The 21011-nt window shown below is 28.2% G+C and overlaps 1 protein-coding gene across 1 annotated transcript; it reads left to right on the forward strand.

Moving 5' to 3' along the window:
- Positions 1 to 11389: 11389 nt before the first annotated feature.
- Positions 11390 to 13557, forward strand: LOC106765473 (AAA-ATPase At5g57480). Its single transcript, XM_014650115.2, has one exon. The coding sequence runs from the start codon at positions 11463 to 11465 to the stop codon at positions 13011 to 13013; it is 1551 nt and encodes a 516-aa protein (XP_014505601.1). The 5' UTR covers positions 11390 to 11462; the 3' UTR covers positions 13014 to 13557.
- The last annotated feature ends 7454 nt before the right edge of the window (positions 13558 to 21011 follow it).

The following is a 21011-nucleotide window of genomic DNA, read 5'->3' on the forward strand; positions in this document are numbered from 1 at the left end:
TAGTGAGTAGGGTCAAAATTAGCTCACATAAAAGTTTTCGCATTTTTTTCCAACCCAACCCGGTTCAAACCCATGGTGAACTGGGTTGGCTCACGGATTTCAACCCATTTTGACGGCAATAGTTATTATTAACCCCAAGTATAAAGTTCATGTGGTATTCCCTAAGATAAATGAGAGAAAATATTTATGAGGTATACCATATTGTTTATTATATAATCTGAATAATTAATGTGTTACACATAGAGCCATCAAAATGGGTCACAACTCGCGAACCAACCTGATCCACCACAGTTTTTGAGCCGGGTTGGGTTTGAAAAAATTGAATTTTTTTTATGCGGGTCAGATTTCAACCCGACTCATTTAAACCCGGCTTATGCGGGTTGAACCCGTGGTGAGCCGGGTTGGTCCGCCAATCCACCTACCTAATTTTATTTTTTGAATTTATTATTTTATTTATGAAACTTATGGTATATAAGAAACTTATTTGTATGTTTTTTGTGTTTGTTTTTGGATGACATTTGGANTATGTTGTACTTTTTATTATTATTTTGAATTGTCTTCAGTTTAACCTTATTTTTTGGGAGTGAAATTTGTTTAAATTTGAATATAGGAAGTTTGTAATTTTTTATTTAAAAAAAATTGTAATTAGATGGGCTAGTGAGCAAACCCGTTTACCCACCAACCCGTGGTGGGTCGAACCGGGTTCAGATTTTTCTGGCTCGTTAATAAATGAACCGGGTTGGGTTGGCTCATTAAGTGACCAACCCGTGATGGGCCGGACCGGGTCAAGCCGGATTACCCGTTTTGACAGCTCTAATTACACATACCAAAAAAGTTATAAATATATCGTATATTAGAGAAAGTATACTAATTTTAGTGACCTTTATTCATATAAATTTCTTATTAATTTTAAGTGTTGGAGTCTTTGTAAATAAACTTTTTTTTTGGTGATAGTTCAAAACTTGGTTGTATGTCAACAATTAAACCAGTTCACCTCGAAAATTATTCGATAATAACAATTAGTTTTTTTTTTTAATAACATTATTTTAAAAGAAAAAGGAAAAAACATCCTAAATAACATTATTTTAAAAGAAAAAAGGAAAAAACTTCTTAAATAACATATATAATAATAGAGCGGAACCGAAGTTGTACATTTAAATTTCGATATTTTGCCTTTTTCCATAAAACAAGAAAAGTTATTTGGAATGGGAGGTGTATGATTGTTCAGGAGAAATATATATTAAACAGTCAATTTCAAAGACTGAGAATTGATAATGAAGTTGAAATTTATTCCTTTTTATTTTATGATAGTTTTAAATTAAAATTTTGGTCAAAAACAATAAGCAATTGATTCGATACCAACGATATTAGTCGAAAGAAATTATAAAGCATCTCTAAAGTATAAGAAAGTGGAAGGTGGCTACAATTTCTTGATAGCTATTCTTCAATAAAAATAAAATAAAAGAAAGAAACTGAAAGTTATTTATTCTTATAATCTTATCCTGTCTTAATATTCCTCACTAATGGAAGGCCATGAAAAATGGAAAACACGAAACTGAATTTTTCTAAATTTTGGCGATGAAAAGTGTTTTGCTTTGTCAAATTGTAAATGTGTGTAGATTAATACGTTTTAAGAATATTAAAACAAATCTTTTTCTATATATAAAAAAAAATGTTCCAAGTAGAAGCTTGTTATATCTCTTGAATTTTAGATAACGTTATATTTTGTTACTTTTTTTTTTCAGTTTTATTAAAAAGCGTAGTCATATTTTTATAAGTAAATGGAGGATTTACGTTAAATATTTTATTATCTGACGTACAACAAATTTTATACGTTGAATTTTATAATGTTTGTTGTAAATGAATTGTTTTACTTTTTTTTTATATTAAAATTAGGGTTTTCTTGTCATTTCTCATAGTGCAAAATTAGCAAAAATGCATATACGAATTTAGGTTTTATATTCGATCATGAAATAATGGTGGTTTGGAGATTCATATGTGTTCTTGTTGGCTTTGCTTCGCCATTGATATCTGTTTGCTAATACTTGCATTTTCATTATTAACTGTGATTATTTATTAGAAAATTTAGTCATGATTAGGGATGACAAAAAAATTTGTGTCTGGAAAGATCTACCAATAAAATCTGCAACGGATGGTTGGTGTCTGCAAATATTTACTATCTGCGGTTGTGGGTAATAGGTATTTTAATACCCACTTATAAACAAGTCGGATGTGAGTATTATATTATCCGTACTCGCGGATATTCGCTACCCGCAAAAAATAAAAATAAATATTTAATTTATATTTTATTAAGTTAAATTAAATAAAAATTAAAATAAATTTATATTTTATAAGGTTAAATTTAATTAAAAATTTTAATTTATATTATTTTTTTATATATTTTTTGTAATTTTATTTAAATTTTATTTTAATAATTTATAAAAATATATCTTTTTTAAATATTTGCGGGTATTTATGGATATCAGCGAGTTTTAAAATATTCGCATATATTATTTAAGCGGATATCTGCAGGTAGCGGGTCAGGTAACAAGTGATTTTTTTTTTTTAATCGAGTTGCAGGTAGGCACTATCTGTGCCCGACCCGACCCGTTATCGTCCTCAGTCATGACTTTGTATCAATGTCCCATTTACTTTTGTTTACCTTGTTTTTTTTTTAAAAAAAAAAATATGTTGTAGTTTTAAAAAAAGTATGTGTTTTTTATACTTTCAAGACATCTAACACCAAAATTCAACTTGATTCTCACTTGGTTATTTTTATCACCAAATAAAAAAATTACAATGAAATGGATATTTTATGAACTTGTTTCAGTTTTGAGATGTTGCATATCAAAGAAACAATTCTTGAAAAAGTTGAAGAATTGGTGAATAGGAAAGTCAAATTAATTATGAGAGAGGTTGGGTCAGAGTTATCTAGTTCTAAAGAGTATTTAATACCTATTTAATAATTTTGAACTTGTGCAATTTAATATATTGTCCAACCTCTTTTCTATGATTGGATTTTTTTCTCATCAACTCTTTTTTAACTTTATCAAAATCCTTCCTTTGATATGCAACACGTAAACTATATCAAGTTCATACAATACTCCATTAGTTGTAGTCTTTTTTATTCATAGTAATTCTTTTACATCAAATCTGGTGATATTCGAAAAAAAATTGACGTATTTACATTAAAGGTATAGTTGTGTCTAATGTAAATTTACGTCAAACACCATTAGCTTCACAAAAATTTGCATAATGTGTTTTGCTATGTAAATTTATTTCATACAATTTTTATGCAAAATTTGTATGATCTCTAATAGTGTCAAACATGCTTATAAAAAAAAAATTCCAAAATAACTCAGAAAATTTTGTTGTGTTAGTGTTCGCCAAACATCTACAAATGATATTGTTATTTCTTCATGACTACAGTTTTAGGTTTTATATAAAAAACTAAAACACAAAAATCCATTTGTAAGTAGGAATGGCAAATGATAAGGTAATTTCTTTCTTATTATAATTTATAAGATTATGTTAAAATGATATATTACTAATTACTCTCAATTAAATAATTTTATGTTTTACATTTGCATATTTCTATTTCTTTTAATATTTTTATTTATAGTTTATTTTACATAAAAATATTTTATTCTCAATTTCAAATGTTTGATAGCATAAATCTTTCATTTAGTAAGTAATATAAAAACCTCTTTTGGTATTCTCCTTGATCCTTAAATTTTGTTTCTTGTGAATAATTTGTTTTGCTGAACCATTTTTTATTATCACTTAACTATTCAACTACTTTAATATTTGAAAATTTTTCCTTCGATTTTCAAGATATTTTTCAGTCCTTAATTATACATTTATTTTTATTTGTGTGATTTTGTTGAATGATGTATAAATTGTTTTTAAAACGTACATTTAATTAATTTTGCTCATTTTTATACTTTTATTTTTTTGTTTATTTTTATCATATAGAATATTGTTTTGATCAATTTTATATAATTATTTTTATTTTCTAACTCATTTTATAAGTATAATTTTATCACTGTAAATGTATAAAAACATTTTATTTACTATAATATAATAACTTAGCGTCATTGTCATGAATCTTATTTATCATCATTTAATATGGAATTAAAAAATTAAAAAATTTCATATCTATATTACATTTTAATTATTATTAATTCAATATTTATTCTTTGTGCGATTTTGTTAAAATGTTGTATTATAATTTTTGTTAGTGTATAAAAAAATTAGTTAGAATTTATAAAAAGTAAAGAGATATTTAAAATATACAATGTTACTAAGTTGATAAGAATGGATTCACAGTGTTATACATTCAAAACAGTTTTTGTTTTTAAGGAGAAAGTGTTTGTGGCTAACAATGTATATTAATGCAATACACCCTAATAGTATAATGTATATTAAAATTTTAGGTTAAAAAATAAAAATATTAGTTTGAAATTATATTGCAGGTGCGTTTTTTAGTAATACCAATATATTAGAATTTTTTTTATTTGGAAAATTGTTTGGAAAAAAAGTGATAAGAAAATGTGGTAGAGATATTAATGATAAAACTGTTTGATTTTGCATAGGAATGAACATATTGTAGGGTGCAGAGAAGTGATGAGACGCAGGCACTCATGACTGCGTCACTGTAGTCTGTGTACTGTAACCATCTATCTGGTTTTACGTGATGCTCATTTTCGTACAACAATCAGACCTCTCTGTCTCTGTCTCTGTCTCTTCCTGCCATACAGTCACACACATAGAAGACAGAGTTTTTGCTTTACGTAATGGGTCATCCTTTTTTAACTTTACCTACTTACATTGTCAAAAAATACTCTTCATCTTATTTTAATAATACTTTTCTAATTACCATTTATTTACCACACTCAAGTCAATACCCATCAAGCAAAAAACAACATCTCCTCACATGGATTCCAGTATACACTATCTTCAATATAAAACAATTTATCTACTCCACATATTTCACTGAATTTAAGAAAGAAAAAAATAAATTATTTAGATTAAAAACATATTATTTCTTTCATTTTTTTTTTTAAATTTTATATCATCCCTAAATATTTTAATTTATCGTTCATATGTTGGAATATTAGAGAGTGTTTTAATAATTATTGAAACGAGAATTTTAAGTTTCTTATATAAGTTCTTGCAAAATAAATTAATTTATATTTTTCTTTAGTTTGTGTGTTTTTTTTTTCTGTTGTGTATGTTATCTAAGTATTTTATAAAACTTTACCTTAATCATGTTTATGTAGTTTGTATAAGTAAATAGAGTTCTTTGAGTTGTTAGAGTTATTCTAACATTCTTAAAGCAATTTGATTCTTTGAAAATAGAAGAGAAGTTAAATTATTTTAATTTTAATTGATAAAGACTTATAATTGATGATAGTTGGTTTGTGAGATTGAGTTCTTTGATAAATTATGACTTGTTGAGTTGAGTTAGTAGTTTTGAATAGTTTTGGTGATTGTGTGGTGGAATGTTGATATGTTGTATGGTTGGAATTTCATTTGAGGTGAAGTGAGTTATTGAATTGTGTATAGTCTAATTGTTGGTTGATTTTTAGCATCTGTGGTTGGTGTTAGACTAATTCTACATGGTTGTAATTACATAAATTTGCAAAATTTTATCATGTAAAATTATGTAGACTCATTGGAGGAGTATATACTTGATGAACGAAGTTAAAATGAACGAGCTTTTGACATGGTGGTCACTAGGTGAGAAAAATCTCGTTAGGCGAAACCAAAGTCAAAGAGCTTATTGTCTTGACATTTGTAAAGCAAAAATATACTTGTTGTGCGACTTTTGGGAAAATTTAAATATGTAAGTTTCAATGGTATTCACTAAGCAAACTATTTGGTGGCTTAGGGAATGAGTTGATAAGTACTGCGAGCAAGTATGTGGTAGAGCAAAAATACAAAATTTTTTAATTAAATTTATATATCTCTCTTATGATGGGTTTAATATGTTTGATTATGCAAATATCAAAATAATGGTTGGTTTAGAAACACGAAATGTGAATAATTTGTACTATTTCATAGAGGATTGGTGTAGTTAAGTGGTGTATGAAAATGTAAAGATTTTGTATTGGGGGTTATCGTGACGTTATAATAACTATCCAATCTAAAGTAGAAAAAAGTGAAGTATGTGGTGAGAGAAACAAAAGGTTCAAGTTTAGGAGTTTTGCCTTGACCAAAGACAATTAACAAACTAATGTGTGTGGTAGCTTGAATGGGCAAGCTATTCCACCACCATAAGTGAAAAGCTCTCAAAGTTTGATATTAATACAGGTATTCAAATGGTCAAGTCGATAATGTATACTTATATGTCTTAGAATTGATTGATATATCCACGTTCATTTGATAATGTATACTTATACATCGTTAACATTAACTTGTCCTCGTATATTTATCTGTTTGGAAAATTGTTCTCACTTTTTCAATGATCATTCAAATGATGTGAGCAGAGATGAATGTTTCTGTGGATCACATGTTGAATGGTGAGGGTGTCGAAGAGTATAGTAGGATGTTATCTTTATTTTCTTTTGGCTTGTGTTGAAAGACTTTACTGCACTCCTAACTTAGATATAATAACATTCATAGTATTATAAAATCTTTTGTATATATAAAAATGATGTTATAATTATATTTTAAATAATTGTAATAACATATTGTTTGTATTTTTTTTTAGTATCTAATCTTTTTTATTGGATGTGTAATACTTCGTTTAGTAGTTATATACTATAAAACAGGTTGCTACATTGTTATTTTAATCAAGTGTTAAATTTTAAACAATTGACTTAATTAGGTCATTTTATTAATACCTTATAAAATATTAAAATATATTATGTGTCTGATATTTATTTATTTTATTTTTTCGAGTTTTTTTTTTCTACATATTAGATCTAAGAATAATAATATCACGTGTTAATGTCAAAATATTATTAACTTGTATTTAATGTAGTCCTTATACGTGTCTTTTTTATTCAATGGAGTTTTATGTTTTTATAATGAAACAATATTCTCTCTTTTAAAAATAAAAGTAAGTTTATTATTTGTATAAAAATTATACTAATATTTTTATTAAAAACTAATGTATTTTTAATTCATTTTTTATAAAATTAAAAGTAAATAATTTAAATAGAATTTAATAATATTATTAGAGTTGGTATAAAAATAATTATATAAATATTTAATAAAAATATTTATAAATATAACATTGATACAACTAATAAATTTTGTTTCAATTTAAAAAAACAACACTAAACAAAATTGAATCATATATATATATATATATATATATTGCTAATTTAGGGGTTTTTCAGTTGATACATTTTAACAAAGTGTACTAAGTTTTAAATTACAAAAAAAAAAACCAACTTTAACTCCAAGGATATTTTAATAATTTTAAAATTTAATTTAAAATCAAAAAAATAAAAAGATAGTTATTAAAAATCCTTATTTGTCCACGAGAGAAGTTATTAGCTTTTATTATATATTTTTTAAAATGTAGTTGCTTTTTAAAATAAAAAATAAAATAAAAAAGTAGTTGTTTTTTTAACCCACGGGTTCTATAAACCCTAAACCCTAAATCATTATATTTTTTAAAAGGTAGTTGTTTTTTAAAATAAAAAATAAAATAAAAGGTAGTTGTTTTTTAAAATTAAAAATAAAATAAAAGCTAAACACCAATCAGGATTTTTAATAACTATCTTTTATTTTTTTTAAAATTAAATTTTAAAATTATTAAAATACCCTTGGATTTAAAATTGGTTTTCTTTTTTAACAAGGACATTTTTGTAACCTAAAATTTAGTACACTTTCCTAAAATGTACCAACTGAAAAACCTTAGCAAACCCTATATATATATATATACACACACAACATAATTATATTTGATATTAAACAAAACATCACGTGACATACAGTAAAATATTAAAAAAAAAGGTTAAATATATTTTTAATCCCTATACTTTGGGGCGATTTTAGTTTTAGCCCCTCTTTCAAACTAAGGTACAGTTTAGAAAACTCTTGTTTTAATCCTTTTTACCAATTTTTTTTAACTTTATTTGTTGTTTCAAACACGTGTTTTCTAAAGTTAAAAAAATTTGGTAAGAAGGACTAAAACCATAATTTTTTAAAGTTGAAGGACTAAATTGTACCTAGTTTGAAAAAAAGACTAAAACAAAAATCACTCCAAAATATAGGAACTAAAAGCATATTTAACCCTAAAAAAACAAAAAATTACGAATTAACATGTCAGTGTCTTTAATGTAATGTAAAATACTAAAAAAATACTAATCGAGTTAATTTAATAAAAATAAGAATTAAGTGAAAGAAAAATAGAAAAAAAATGTAATTAAGTCTAAATTGTAAATATCACATTTAGATTTTAAATTTATTCATATCTTAAATATTTTTGTACATACTATGAGTTATTTAGGTTAGAAGTCCAATGGTAGAGAATTTGAATTCTGAACTATAGTCTATATTTTTTTTTACAGTCCCTTTTTTTTCTGTAAATCTCTATCTTAGAAAAGAAAATAACTAAAGAATTTATACTATATTCGATTTTTCATGAAACGAATTCTGATTTTTTTTTTCATTAATTAGTTTTCTCTCAATATCATATTAGTCAATAGCACATTAGAATTTGGTTATTCAGATACTAAATTTTAACATATTTTCTTAACAATTTTTTTTCCATCACAATTCAATTCATGATTTAGTTATCGGAAAATCGAATTCTAACGTGAAAAATATGTATTATCTATATAGATATTTGATCTGTATGTTATCCAAATAATTTTTTTCACAATTTTAATTTTTTAAATAGTATTTAATTAGCAAATAAATTCAAATACCTTTTAATAATAGATATGACTTTAAAAATCAACAAATTCATTTTATCGCCATTTATTGCCCTTATTCCATGCATAAAAAGGGAAATGTTTTTCTTATAATAACTTTTATTATAGATTAGATACAAGTTTACACTCATAATACCATGAGACTTAATTAGAATTAAAATTAAATTATCAATTTAATATCTTAATGTTTAATGAATGGCTAAATCAATTTAAAAAAATTATGATATCATTATAGTTTTTACAAACCATAAAAGATGTCCAATTTTGAATATGAAAAAATTATAAATTATAAATTTTATTTTTTAAATTAAATTAATTATTTATTGCTAAAATTGTTGAACAAAATATGAAATTTATGAAAAATTGTTCAACTAATATGCCAACCAATTCCAATATTTGACTCACATTACTACCTTTAAATAAAATAATTAAAATTATTAATACAAAAATCAAAGCACACTTGTTTTTTTCTTGTATAAAGCAATTTTTTTACTACGTTTTTTCTTTTCCTTTTTTTATGTTTATTTTTATTTTTCTCTCTTTGGTATCACATATTTCTTTCCTCCTTATAAAACAATGAATGTGTATATATACTGTCTGAAATTCATTTTTTAATGAAGCACATTGTGGATTTTTGCACCTTTTTGGATAGGCATATAAAGTAAGATATAATAAAGAACAATAGGACTATGAATTTAGTTTAGAGATTGAAGAAGCCTACTCTATTGTTCTTCATACCCCATCCAACTACAAACAAAACAACACAATTAGTCAAATGCACAAACCATCTTTCTCAGTAATCAATTTAAATCAACTATTTTTTCTCCTCACTCCTGTCATATCTTATACACCTTTTTATCCACATTATTACTTTTCAATTGCACCATTTTAATAAAATACTATTGCTTTAAACTGCACTGTTTCAAATGAAAACCATGATTTTGGTTGTTTTATTTTTTTTATGAGATTCCCCAGTCAATCATTCACAAATTATTGTGTAAATCAATTTTACCGAGCATAAACAGTACTTGTCGGTATCAGTTTAAATCAGTTTCACGAAGGACTCTGTTGTTTCCATTCAATTTTATTCAAAATAACATACATGTGTAACACACAAAAAATTATCTTAATTTTTTAAAAATGATCATTTTATAGAAATTTTATGTAAATCATGTAGAGAGTGTGAGTGGCTATTTGTTTCGAGGATGGTATCTACGAGGAATCCCTCTTTGCAGGAAGCAATATGTGTGTGTCTACATTTAAACCAATAACATTTATCCATCTAGAATTGATGGAATATAAGACACTTTTTTGTTTTAAAAAATAACCAATGAGCATCCTTTTACGAAAAAACATTTGGGTAGAAATTATGGTTTTGTGTTTTTGTCGTATTTTTATAGAGAGGGAATAGCAAAGAGAGAAAAAGGAAAGAAGTGTTTTAGTAGTACCAACAAACTATTCATAAGGTTGGCAGGTTGGACCCATTGTCAATTGGACACTTGTTATGGGTTGAGATTAAAGAAACCCTTCTTTTATGCTCCCCAAATGGCTTCGAATCCTTCCATATCGATTCCCTCGATTAACTACTTCCTCAATCTTTTCTCAAGTGACAAGCAACCACATTAATTTGTAGTCAGAAAACAAATAAATGTTTCAGAAACAAAAAAATAATAATTGGTTATAGATAATTGTGTTTACATGTGAGAAAGAGTTTGGTGGTGGGGTCGTATTACTTGTAAATTTCAATGGATGCTTTGGCTATAGACAGGGGTCCCTATATTCTTATTAATCTTCTTCTACTAATCAATAAAATGACACATCCAATGTGCATATAGTTTCCACTGAGGCAGTACAATACAATAATTAAAAAGGACAGCATACCACAAACCCAGTGGTACATGATCTTCTCGGTTTTACTACTAATTAATTCCTGCAAAAACTCACATGCACATATGACATATCCCTATCAGCATCAGGATTCAGGTACGTGGGTAAGTGTTTTGAAATAATAAGGATAATAGAAACAAGAATGGTTTGTTGTGGTGTTTCTAATTATGTGATGTTTTTTTACCCATAGTCGTTATTAACATGGGTGCAACCAGCTGTAAATCCTTCCCTTTGGAAAGAAAGATATGAAAAGGGGCATTCTGATAGCATTTCAGAGTGATGTTCAGCCATCCATCCATCTCTGGCAGCAGCAAAGTTCAAAATAAAATTTCCACATTAGTGTAAAGGGAGAAAAAAGAATCCTTTCAAAAGTCCTGTAGTGTAGCTTAAACACTCAACACAATACATTAGGCCCCATCTCTGATTTCTGCTTTCTTCCCAACCCAAAATTCCAAAACCCTTTTTGTTTCTTTCTCTCTCTCTCCTCTGTACTTAAATCCCCTTCCTTGGCCCACACACTACTCTCTTCACATCACATTACCTTGCAAACATTACATTTCAAACCTCTTCTCTTCACTTCTCTTCTCTTCTCTTCTCCCCTTTCACAGCCCCTCACTCTCTCTATATATACACCCAACATCACTACCATCAAATTACAACCCGCCCTCATCTTTTACAAAAATGAGAGAATATTGGACCTCTCTCGCGTCACTTCTCGGTGTGTTTGCCTTCTGTCAAACCATCCTCCAAGCAGTCTTTCCCCCGGAACTCCGTTTTGCTTCCGTCAAACTCTTCAATCGGATCTTCCACTGCTTCTCCTCCTACTGCTACTTTGACATAACCGAGATCGACGGCGTCAACACCAACGAGCTCTACAACGCCGTCCAGCTCTACCTCAGCTCCTCTGTCTCCATCACCGGAAACCGCCTCAGTCTCACACGCGCTGTCAACTCCAGCGGCTTTACCTTCGGCCTTGCCAACAATGACAGCATCGTCGACACCTTCAACGGCGTCAACGTCCTCTGGGAGCACGTTGTCACGCAGAGGCAGGCCCAGACCTTCTCCTGGCGTCCTCTCCCCGACGAGAAGCGTGGCTTCACGCTCCGGATCAAGAAGAAAGACAAGTCCTTGGTCCTCAATTCCTACCTGGATTACATTATGGAGAAAGCCAGTGATATCAGACGGAAGAACCAGGATCGTCTTTTGTACACCAATTCCAGAGGTGGTTCCTTGGATTCCCGGGGCCACCCTTGGGAATCCGTGCCCTTCAAGCACCCCAGCACCTTTGACACATTGGCCATGGATCCTCAGAAGAAGAAAGAGATCATGGAGGATCTTCAGGACTTTGCCAATGGACAATCTTTCTACCATAAGACTGGAAGGGCTTGGAAGAGGGGTTACCTTCTCTATGGCCCTCCCGGGACTGGTAAATCTAGCATGATTGCTGCTATGGCCAATTACCTTGGCTATGATATCTATGATTTGGAGTTGACAGAGGTGCATAACAACTCTGAACTCCGGAAGCTTCTCATGAAAACCAGTTCCAAGTCTATCATAGTGATTGAGGACATTGATTGCTCTATCAACCTCACAAACAGAAACAACAACAACAACGGTAACACTTCGGTTTCAGCAGCTTCGAGAAGTTACTATGATTCGGAGTTACGAGGCGGCGGCGGCGGGTGCGGCGAGGAAGGTGGGAACACAATTACTCTGTCTGGGTTGTTGAATTTCACTGATGGGTTGTGGTCTTGTTGCGGGAGTGAGAGGATTTTCGTGTTTACCACCAACCACATTGAGAAGCTGGACCCTGCTCTGTTAAGGAGTGGGAGAATGGATATGCATATTTTCATGAGTTACTGTTCGTTCCCGGCGCTGAAGATTCTGCTGAAAAACTACCTGGGGTGTGAAGAGTGCGAGTTGGAGGAAACAATTTTGAGACAGTTGGAGGAGGTTGTGGACGTGGCTCGTATGACTCCAGCCGATATCAGCGAAGTATTGATCAAGAACAGGCGCAAGAAGGAGAAGGCGGTGGAGGAACTGTTGGAAACACTGAAGATGAGGGTGGAGATGAACAAAAAAAGTGGGTTTCTGATGAGAGGGGAAAATGTGGTTGAAGATGAAGAAGAGGAAGAGCAAGAAAAAAGAGCTTTGGACAGTGAGAGCCCTAAGGAAGAGTCAGAAACTGAGGACAATTGCAAGGAAGAAGATGATGAAGAGAAGGTGAAGTGATATATAATGGTGATAATTATAATAATAATAATGGTGTTCAAGACTTGTTTGGTTTATCCCGAAAGAAGAAGGAGAATAGAATGGAATGAATAGATACAGTGTAATGTCCAATAGCCAAGTGTAGTAGTAGTAGTGGTGGTGGTAAATGATGAAGGAAATTTTTGAAGGGTGGAGAAGCTTAGCTAGGAAATGTCAGAGATTGGTGTGTGGTTTAGTTTTGAATAATGGAATGGTTTTACTATTTAGATATGTAGGGAAAGATGATCTGCATCGTGATACAGTTTAAAAAATGTGTTCCTTTGTTAGATTTGTTTGGGATGTGGGTGGGACTTTACACCCTGACATGGCTGGGGAGCCAGCTGGGATGTTGGTGAACACCTGGGTGCACATGGCATGGGAAAGGTTGGTAACCTGATGGGACTTGTAGGGAATAATGGTAATAAGTAGGGTAGGACTATATTGTCTAATGACAAATTTTAATCATGCAATCCAAAACTCTCTTTATTCAAATTCACAATGCTGAATAGTAGTAAGCTTATGTTAATTCTGCTTCTTTATCATAAATTTCAGGTTAATCTCAGAACAATACTCCTTCCGTTTATATTCTTTTTCATTACTCTTTTCAGATTAGGAAAGAACATTGTTTCATATGTTTGAAAACGTATTCAAAGTAATTTGCCTTTTTTGAAATGCCTTTTTACATATACTTATTTTGTAAATAAATTAAGAAAAAGATATTTAAGTTGCCTTTTTGTATGCTTGAAGTGAAGGACTGCAACTAAACTCTTCAAAGCCGAGTTTGAGTTTCTATATTGCGCAACTCTTTTGTTACACTTATATATTAGGATAAATTACCGATAAAAAAAGTGTTATTATTATATTTTGTTGATAACTTTGTTGTAATTTTAAATATCGATTCGATTTCAAATTAGGTTATTTTAGTGTTAAATTATAATAATATTTACTGATCAATTCGATATTTAGGCAAAAATGTAAATCAAATTTTTACCTTTTTAATTATTAAATTAGTTTATTTCAACAGATTCTTTTATAAGGAATCTTTAAGAAAGAAAATAAGAAAGGAAAATGAAATAACATTTTTGTTTAATCTTTTATAAGCAAACTAAAATACAAAAAGTTACCTAGACAACATCTAACCCCACCTTTGAGAAAATTAGGAACTAATAGCACTTGAGCCGTGCGCTATATTCCAACACTCACAAGCGATTCACCAACCCCAAATTTAACAGCATAAATAAGAAAGGTGTTTGACATTTGAGTGAGCATAAAAATATTTACATTGTGAATTGGAGGGTGTTGAAATGAGTGTGGGGGTGGATAGGATTAGAATAAGAGGAGAGGTAATGGGTGGAAAAGAAGTGATGAATAGAGAGATTTTGTGTTTGGAAAAGCAACTAGAAAGTCTTCTCATACAATGAGAAAAAGTTGACAATATTTGCTTCTTGATTTTGATATTGAGTTGTAAAGGCTATGAGGTTAGTGCTGTGTACTTTAAGAAAAAAGGGAATGTACCAAAACCAAAAGCCGCAAGGCTAAGTTCCCACAAGAACTCTCACATGCAACAACCTTTCAATTATTATTACATCAAATGAAATCACACTCATCTTATCTTCATTCCATTACTATACTATCAAATCTTTACTTTAATTATTAATCGCATTTATCTATATAATTCAAATCTATCTATTCAAACACCATAAATAATTAAATTCTTCTTTAATACACGCCTAAAGTTACTTCAAGATTATATTTTGTTTCTTCTCTTTCCATTCTAAACTTCAACTTCTTATTATGCACATAACATGCATTCATGAGTATCAGAGTTTAAGCATTTCTCTATTCAATCTACATTTTGCTTTATTGTGCTTTTAAGATTTCTATGACCTTTTAATACATGTTTTTTTTAGTGATAGAGGCCCACTCTTTGCTCAATCAATTTATTCCTTATTTTAAATAATATCAAATTAATATATTTTATTTTATTGACATATAACCTACGCGAAAATTCATATTTACGTTAATATTTTAAGCAATAATTACAACTCTTTACATAATAAATGTTTCATTATTTGAATATATTATGCTTAGAACACGTAAAATGTTTTTCCTCCTTATTTAATTTTCTCATTCTTTCTTAACTTTCAGAACCTTTACATACCACGTGCTGACATTAATATATATTTATTTAATTCCATGCATTCCAAACAAAAATTGAGTTTAGTTGGAGTTTCTACCTTATCCTCTCCTCTTGTTGGTAGGTGAAGCTCAAACATAATAGTATTCTATAAGGTGGAAACTTTTCAAACCCAACAACCACACGGGTTTATTTGATATGAATAAGAGAGAAAACTGCCAGCAACGATAGAAACACGACACCTTAACACTTAATACAGTAACTTGTTCACAAAGGTAACAAAATTAATAACTAAGCAAAATAAAAAGACCAATGTGCTCCATGACTTTATTCACAGACCTATCACTTCCGGACAATATACTTTTACAATTCTTTTTTAATAACTTTTTGACAACAGGACATATGTCATTATTTTATTAGTCTGTTTGAATTTAATTTTAAAAAAATATTTGAAACGGACCAATCATAGACTGTCATGTATACATTATAAAAAAATTATCAAAAAAATTATTAAAGAGACTTTTTCCATCACCTCCTATGTCTTCTTTCAACAAAATTGGATGTTTACTCGTTAATAAACATTTCGCCCTTTAATACTGTTTTTAATTTAATTCAATTTTCAAATAATATGTACATACACTCAATTACCTTTTCGTCTCATTATTTATTTGTTTTATTCAAAAATCGATTAAATTTCTTTGTTTTAAAACTGTAACAATATGATTCTTTTAATGTGCGATTAAGTTTCTGATTTGTTTTTTAAATACTACAATATAACCCTTTTGAACGTTAAAAGTAATATTGTGAAGTGAATATTTTATTAATAGTGGAATCAGATTGGACAAAATCAATTAAGTTTGTGGTTCTGATAAGCCATAATGTTAAGTGTCATACTCATATAAAAAGTTAAGGATGAATTCTTATATATCTCGTATGGACATGTTTAACTAAAGATATTTTAAAAGATGCAGTTGAATTTCTTTTATAGAAAACTTGAGAAAATTGACTACATATTTAATATTAGTTGTTCATATAAAAGATTTGCCACTACTTATAAAATAAAGCTTTACAATTTAATGTTTGTAGATTTCATTTTATATATATATTATTTAACTTTTGTATTTATATTTAATAGAAAGATTGATCAATGTATGATTAATGCATGTAATCTTTTATTTTTATATACTTAAGTTTTAAGTCTAATTTAATTTTATAAAACTGATTTATAAAATAAAATTTATATTCATTTATATATTATAAATTAATCTTATTTTTATATAAAATTTATAATTTATTTTTAATATTTTTTCTCCAATTGTAAAAATCCAAGTAACTGGTGTTAAGCGGTTGAGAAATGTGCAATAGTTCCTATTCTTTATTCGTTGCAAGGTGAAAGTGACACAATATAATATAGGATAGTACGTTGAGAATAAACTTTAAAATTAGATTTAGTTTTACTGTATTATTTTGCTCATCCTAATATTATTAGTCAAAATTTCTCATGAAATAAAAGTGATGTGATTAATATATGCATGCGTTATATTATATTTATATAGTGATTATTTAAAAACATTAGTTTAATGTTTCAAACTACTCTAAATTTGTGGATTAGATTTTTTATTTTTCCTTATTTTTAATCTTGAAAATATTTTTTCTTGTTAATTAAAGTGATAACTTAATTGAACCATTGAATTAAATGATTTAAAAATAATAAATCAATTAAGTCTGTTGTGACTAATTAACTTTATTATTTTAGAAACAATTCATAATCATTTGAGATTTAAGACTATAATTTAGAGGAATTAAAATTTGTATGGTATGGTCGAAAATGTTTTGAATTAATATGTTTGATGTGTGGGTATTAGAAGATTTATGAAAAATCAGTTTTTTTTTTTATCGTAAAAATTCACGGTTTTTTTATAATAGATATTTTTTATATGCAAGATTTAATTTTATTATGAGTATGTTTTTTTTATATTTTTTAATAAAATAATTATTTAATGATGATGATACTTACCATAAATTTATCTAAACTAATTAATTCTACTTTTTAATTAGATTAAACTTAATTCTAAAACGTGTTCTACCCCTTATTTTAGTGATAAGTTACTACCAATTATTTTTATATTATTACACAAAATTTAATTGACGTACCTGTTCAAATTTATTTTAAAAATAGAAAATAAAATATTTTGACTAGAAAGAACCTTTCTCACCATTGTCAAAAGTCTAAGGTGTGTTTACGGCGGCGGAATTCTCTTCAACCAACAAAGTTTTACCCTCATATTCCTTACTTAGTGACTAAGAATAATTTCAGCGATTAAATTTAATGAAAAACAATTCAAAATAGTTGACTGTCATTACTACTTTCGTGTTTCGACTTTCAAAAGATCAAAAAGCTCACCTGATCTGATTCATTGTCAAAGATTGATAAATTTTTATATTAAAAGTAACGAAAAGCTAAATACATCATAAAAACGTTCGCGATTCTTCCCTGGGTTGGATCTATATATTTCACATATTTCAAAACAGAGAAAACTTTCTCTCTTTGTAACTATTTAAGGAATCTATTTCAGAACCTTTATGAAAATTAGTTAAATTAAATTTTATTGATAAGTTTGCTAATATTTTTTTTTATTATAATGTTATCAGATAAATATACGTGATTGCTCATATTTTTAAAACGTATTATGACAGAAAAAGATTTATATCATCATTATTTTAATTTATTATATTTTTTTCATACAAATATGTAAACTGATTAAAATTAACGTAAACTGATATTGTGTAAAATGTATAAGCAATTATATGAAAAAATCTTATTGATATGAAAGAAGAAGTATCTAAGTAATACTTTTAAAACAGTTTATTAATTTTAGCTTTCGACCATTCTTTTAAATACATTTTTTTTAATTTTATTTTATCTAAATTTAACTTTTTTTTTTAAATTAAAATAATTATTGATAATAAAAACTTATCTATAAAATAAATAAAAATATTTAGCATAAAATTATAAAGTTTAATTATTTTTTATTATCATAAAAAAAAAGTCAACACATATTCATATAAAAATAAATAAATACGCATGCGCAGTATATTTTGAAGAGACCCATTTTTATAAAGTTTATCTCCCTTCCAATTAATACGTGGTTTAGAAACCAGTCGGCATTTTGAAAAAAAAAAAATCTAAAAATATTATTTTAAAATGTAAAATTTGACTAAATTTAAACTATCTTAAAACCCAACTATGAACTCCTGATAAAAAAAATATCTATCCAAAATTATTAATATAATTTATGTTGCCTAAAGAGTATAATTACTTAATCTATAATTTTATATAACATTAAAACATTATATCACACTTCAACAATTAGTAAACATAAATAGTTCGTATGCAAGTAAAGTTTATTTTTTAATTTTTTTTTATTCGTAAATAAGTGCAGAAAAATGTATTGAAGAAAAGAATTTAATATTTAGTTTTGTTTTACAATAAGCAGACTGAAAGTAAAAACTTATGAGCCAAGGTGTGTAAAGGTGAAGAATTTGCAGGAATTAAGGAATTAATTATTGAGTGAAAGTGATGAAGTGAGGCATTGGTCTAAAAACATAATAAGGTGTTGGTGAATGAGTTGAAAAGAGCAATAACTCATGTGCCACTTTCACTGAGTTTGAATGAAACACGTCCACACACTCATATATATATGCAAGCAAAACCCATGTAGGTTTCAGAATTCTACTTTTTTGTGGTGTCCATTAGGAAGAAGGACGCTGCTGTGCTAACAAGTCCTTTTTGCTTTTACTCTCTCTCTCTTTCTTTCTCAGCGTTTTGGTGTCATTTTCTTGGTTTGAGATCGATGCAAAGATTTTTATTCTAATGGTTCCCCTTTGAGACATATAAGATGCCCCACCAAAACCAAATAGAATGGATGTGATTTCATTTTGGCTTTCTTCCTAACCCAACAAACCTATCCGTACTTTCTCTCTTTCCATACAAAAAGTCCGAATAATTTCAACGGACCCAACTTATTCACATACAACAATGTTACTTTCAGATGCATTTAAGATTTTAGCTGAATCTTACACCAAATAATGCAATCCCTCAATTTTCAATAATTTTTACATTTCAATGTTCTTTCAGTATATGCTGCATTTTTTTTCTATCCTTTAGCTTAAAAGAAATGGTGGCCACTAATTCTCTTCTCTGCAGAAAAGGAAGTGAGGGTAGAATCAAAATACCTGATTCCTTCAAACTCCACAGAATTAGAACAAGTGAATTTGTTTTTTCACTATTGCAACCGTTGGATGCATTGATCGACCTCTTGGTTGGGAGTACAAAGAATCAGATACTCTCGGGGACCATATGCACCGATTGAATGGTGAACGTTTTGTAGAATGATAAAAGTATAAATGGAATTTTCAAAAGAAAAAAAGAGACTGAAAATGAGTTATGCATGGTTGGCATTTTCAAAAATAATGGCAAGCTGCCAAAAGAAAGGATTCTTCACCAGAAAGGACTGGGATGTTTTGGCGTGTAATGTAGTTTATCGTATGTTTATGTTTGTTTCAAATCTTTCTCTTATTATCTCACATTTTATATATAAAAGTATAAATCTCTTTTTACAAGTTAAGTTAATTTATTGTGATTGAACTATGTTTAAAGTTCTTTTTTTAATATAATATGTTATCTTAACGAGATTTATATTCGTTGAACATGTCATTTTAGTCGTTATCGGACAACTTAATATTTAGTCTTGTGATATCTGAGCACTGACGAGAACGATGAGTGATCATCGGTACAAGAGACATGAGCGAGAGACATAAACAAAGAGCAACTCCTGACAGACTTTAGTGGAAAGGGTACATGGAAGAATCGAACATAGAATGAGAGAGATCTAGAGACTCTATAGGTATAAGATCATACAGTTAAAAAATAACTTAAAGGAATTGATTTGACTACTCATATCAACAAAATGTATTTACTTTTCGGTGACTTAAAGTAATTTAGAGATAAGTGACTATTGGAAAGTTTGTGTTAATATGAAGAACAATCAATATTTCCTCTAAATTGTCGTAACCTTACAAGTCTTACACTAAATTTATATATTTTGATATTAAAGAAATGTATTAAATGAAAGTCCTATATGAAATAAATATAAAGTCAATTTAAAATATATATATATATATAGATTCGGAAAAGGTTTTCTAATTATATATTTTTCTAATTCGTGCTTGAACATGAAGTTTTATTGAAAAAATTACAAAAATGTCATGATAAAATAACTTAATGATGTCCATTCAAATTGACAATGAATACTCTAACCATTATCATTTTTCCAAGAGAAAAAATAGAAACTCTGAAAGGATAGGGGACATTCTGAAAGCAGTTGGTGGGGTTGGGTCCGATGGTAAAAAAGGACATGTGTCCCTACAGCTTCTTCAAAAGACATTCATAAAATCGCACATCTTAATTTGTCCCTTTGAATTTTAAGATTTTTAATTGCTCTCTATGCAATTTTTATCCTATTTGTTTAAGTACGCAGGTTAATGATTGAATAGTGTACATTCAGTTAATCATTGTAATCTTGTCATTTTTATAATATAAATTGTACCACTTATTGAGTACAGCGTCAAGACAAATGCAATTATAGTTTTTTTTTTCTTAAATTGGCCCTCGTATAAAAAATTGCTTAAGTGGTCTTAAAAACATTAAAAATACCGTAAATAATAATCTAAGTATTAGAAGAACAAAAAGCATTTGAAATTGATCTTTAAATTTTATCCAAATGACAAATTATAGGTGAATTCTTGGCATTTCAAATATTTGTTAAACAACTTTATTACTT

Source organism: Vigna radiata, chromosome 7 (genome assembly GCF_000741045.1).
Source record: "Vigna radiata var. radiata cultivar VC1973A chromosome 7, Vradiata_ver6, whole genome shotgun sequence".
Classification (NCBI taxonomy): domain Eukaryota; kingdom Viridiplantae; phylum Streptophyta; class Magnoliopsida; order Fabales; family Fabaceae; genus Vigna; species Vigna radiata.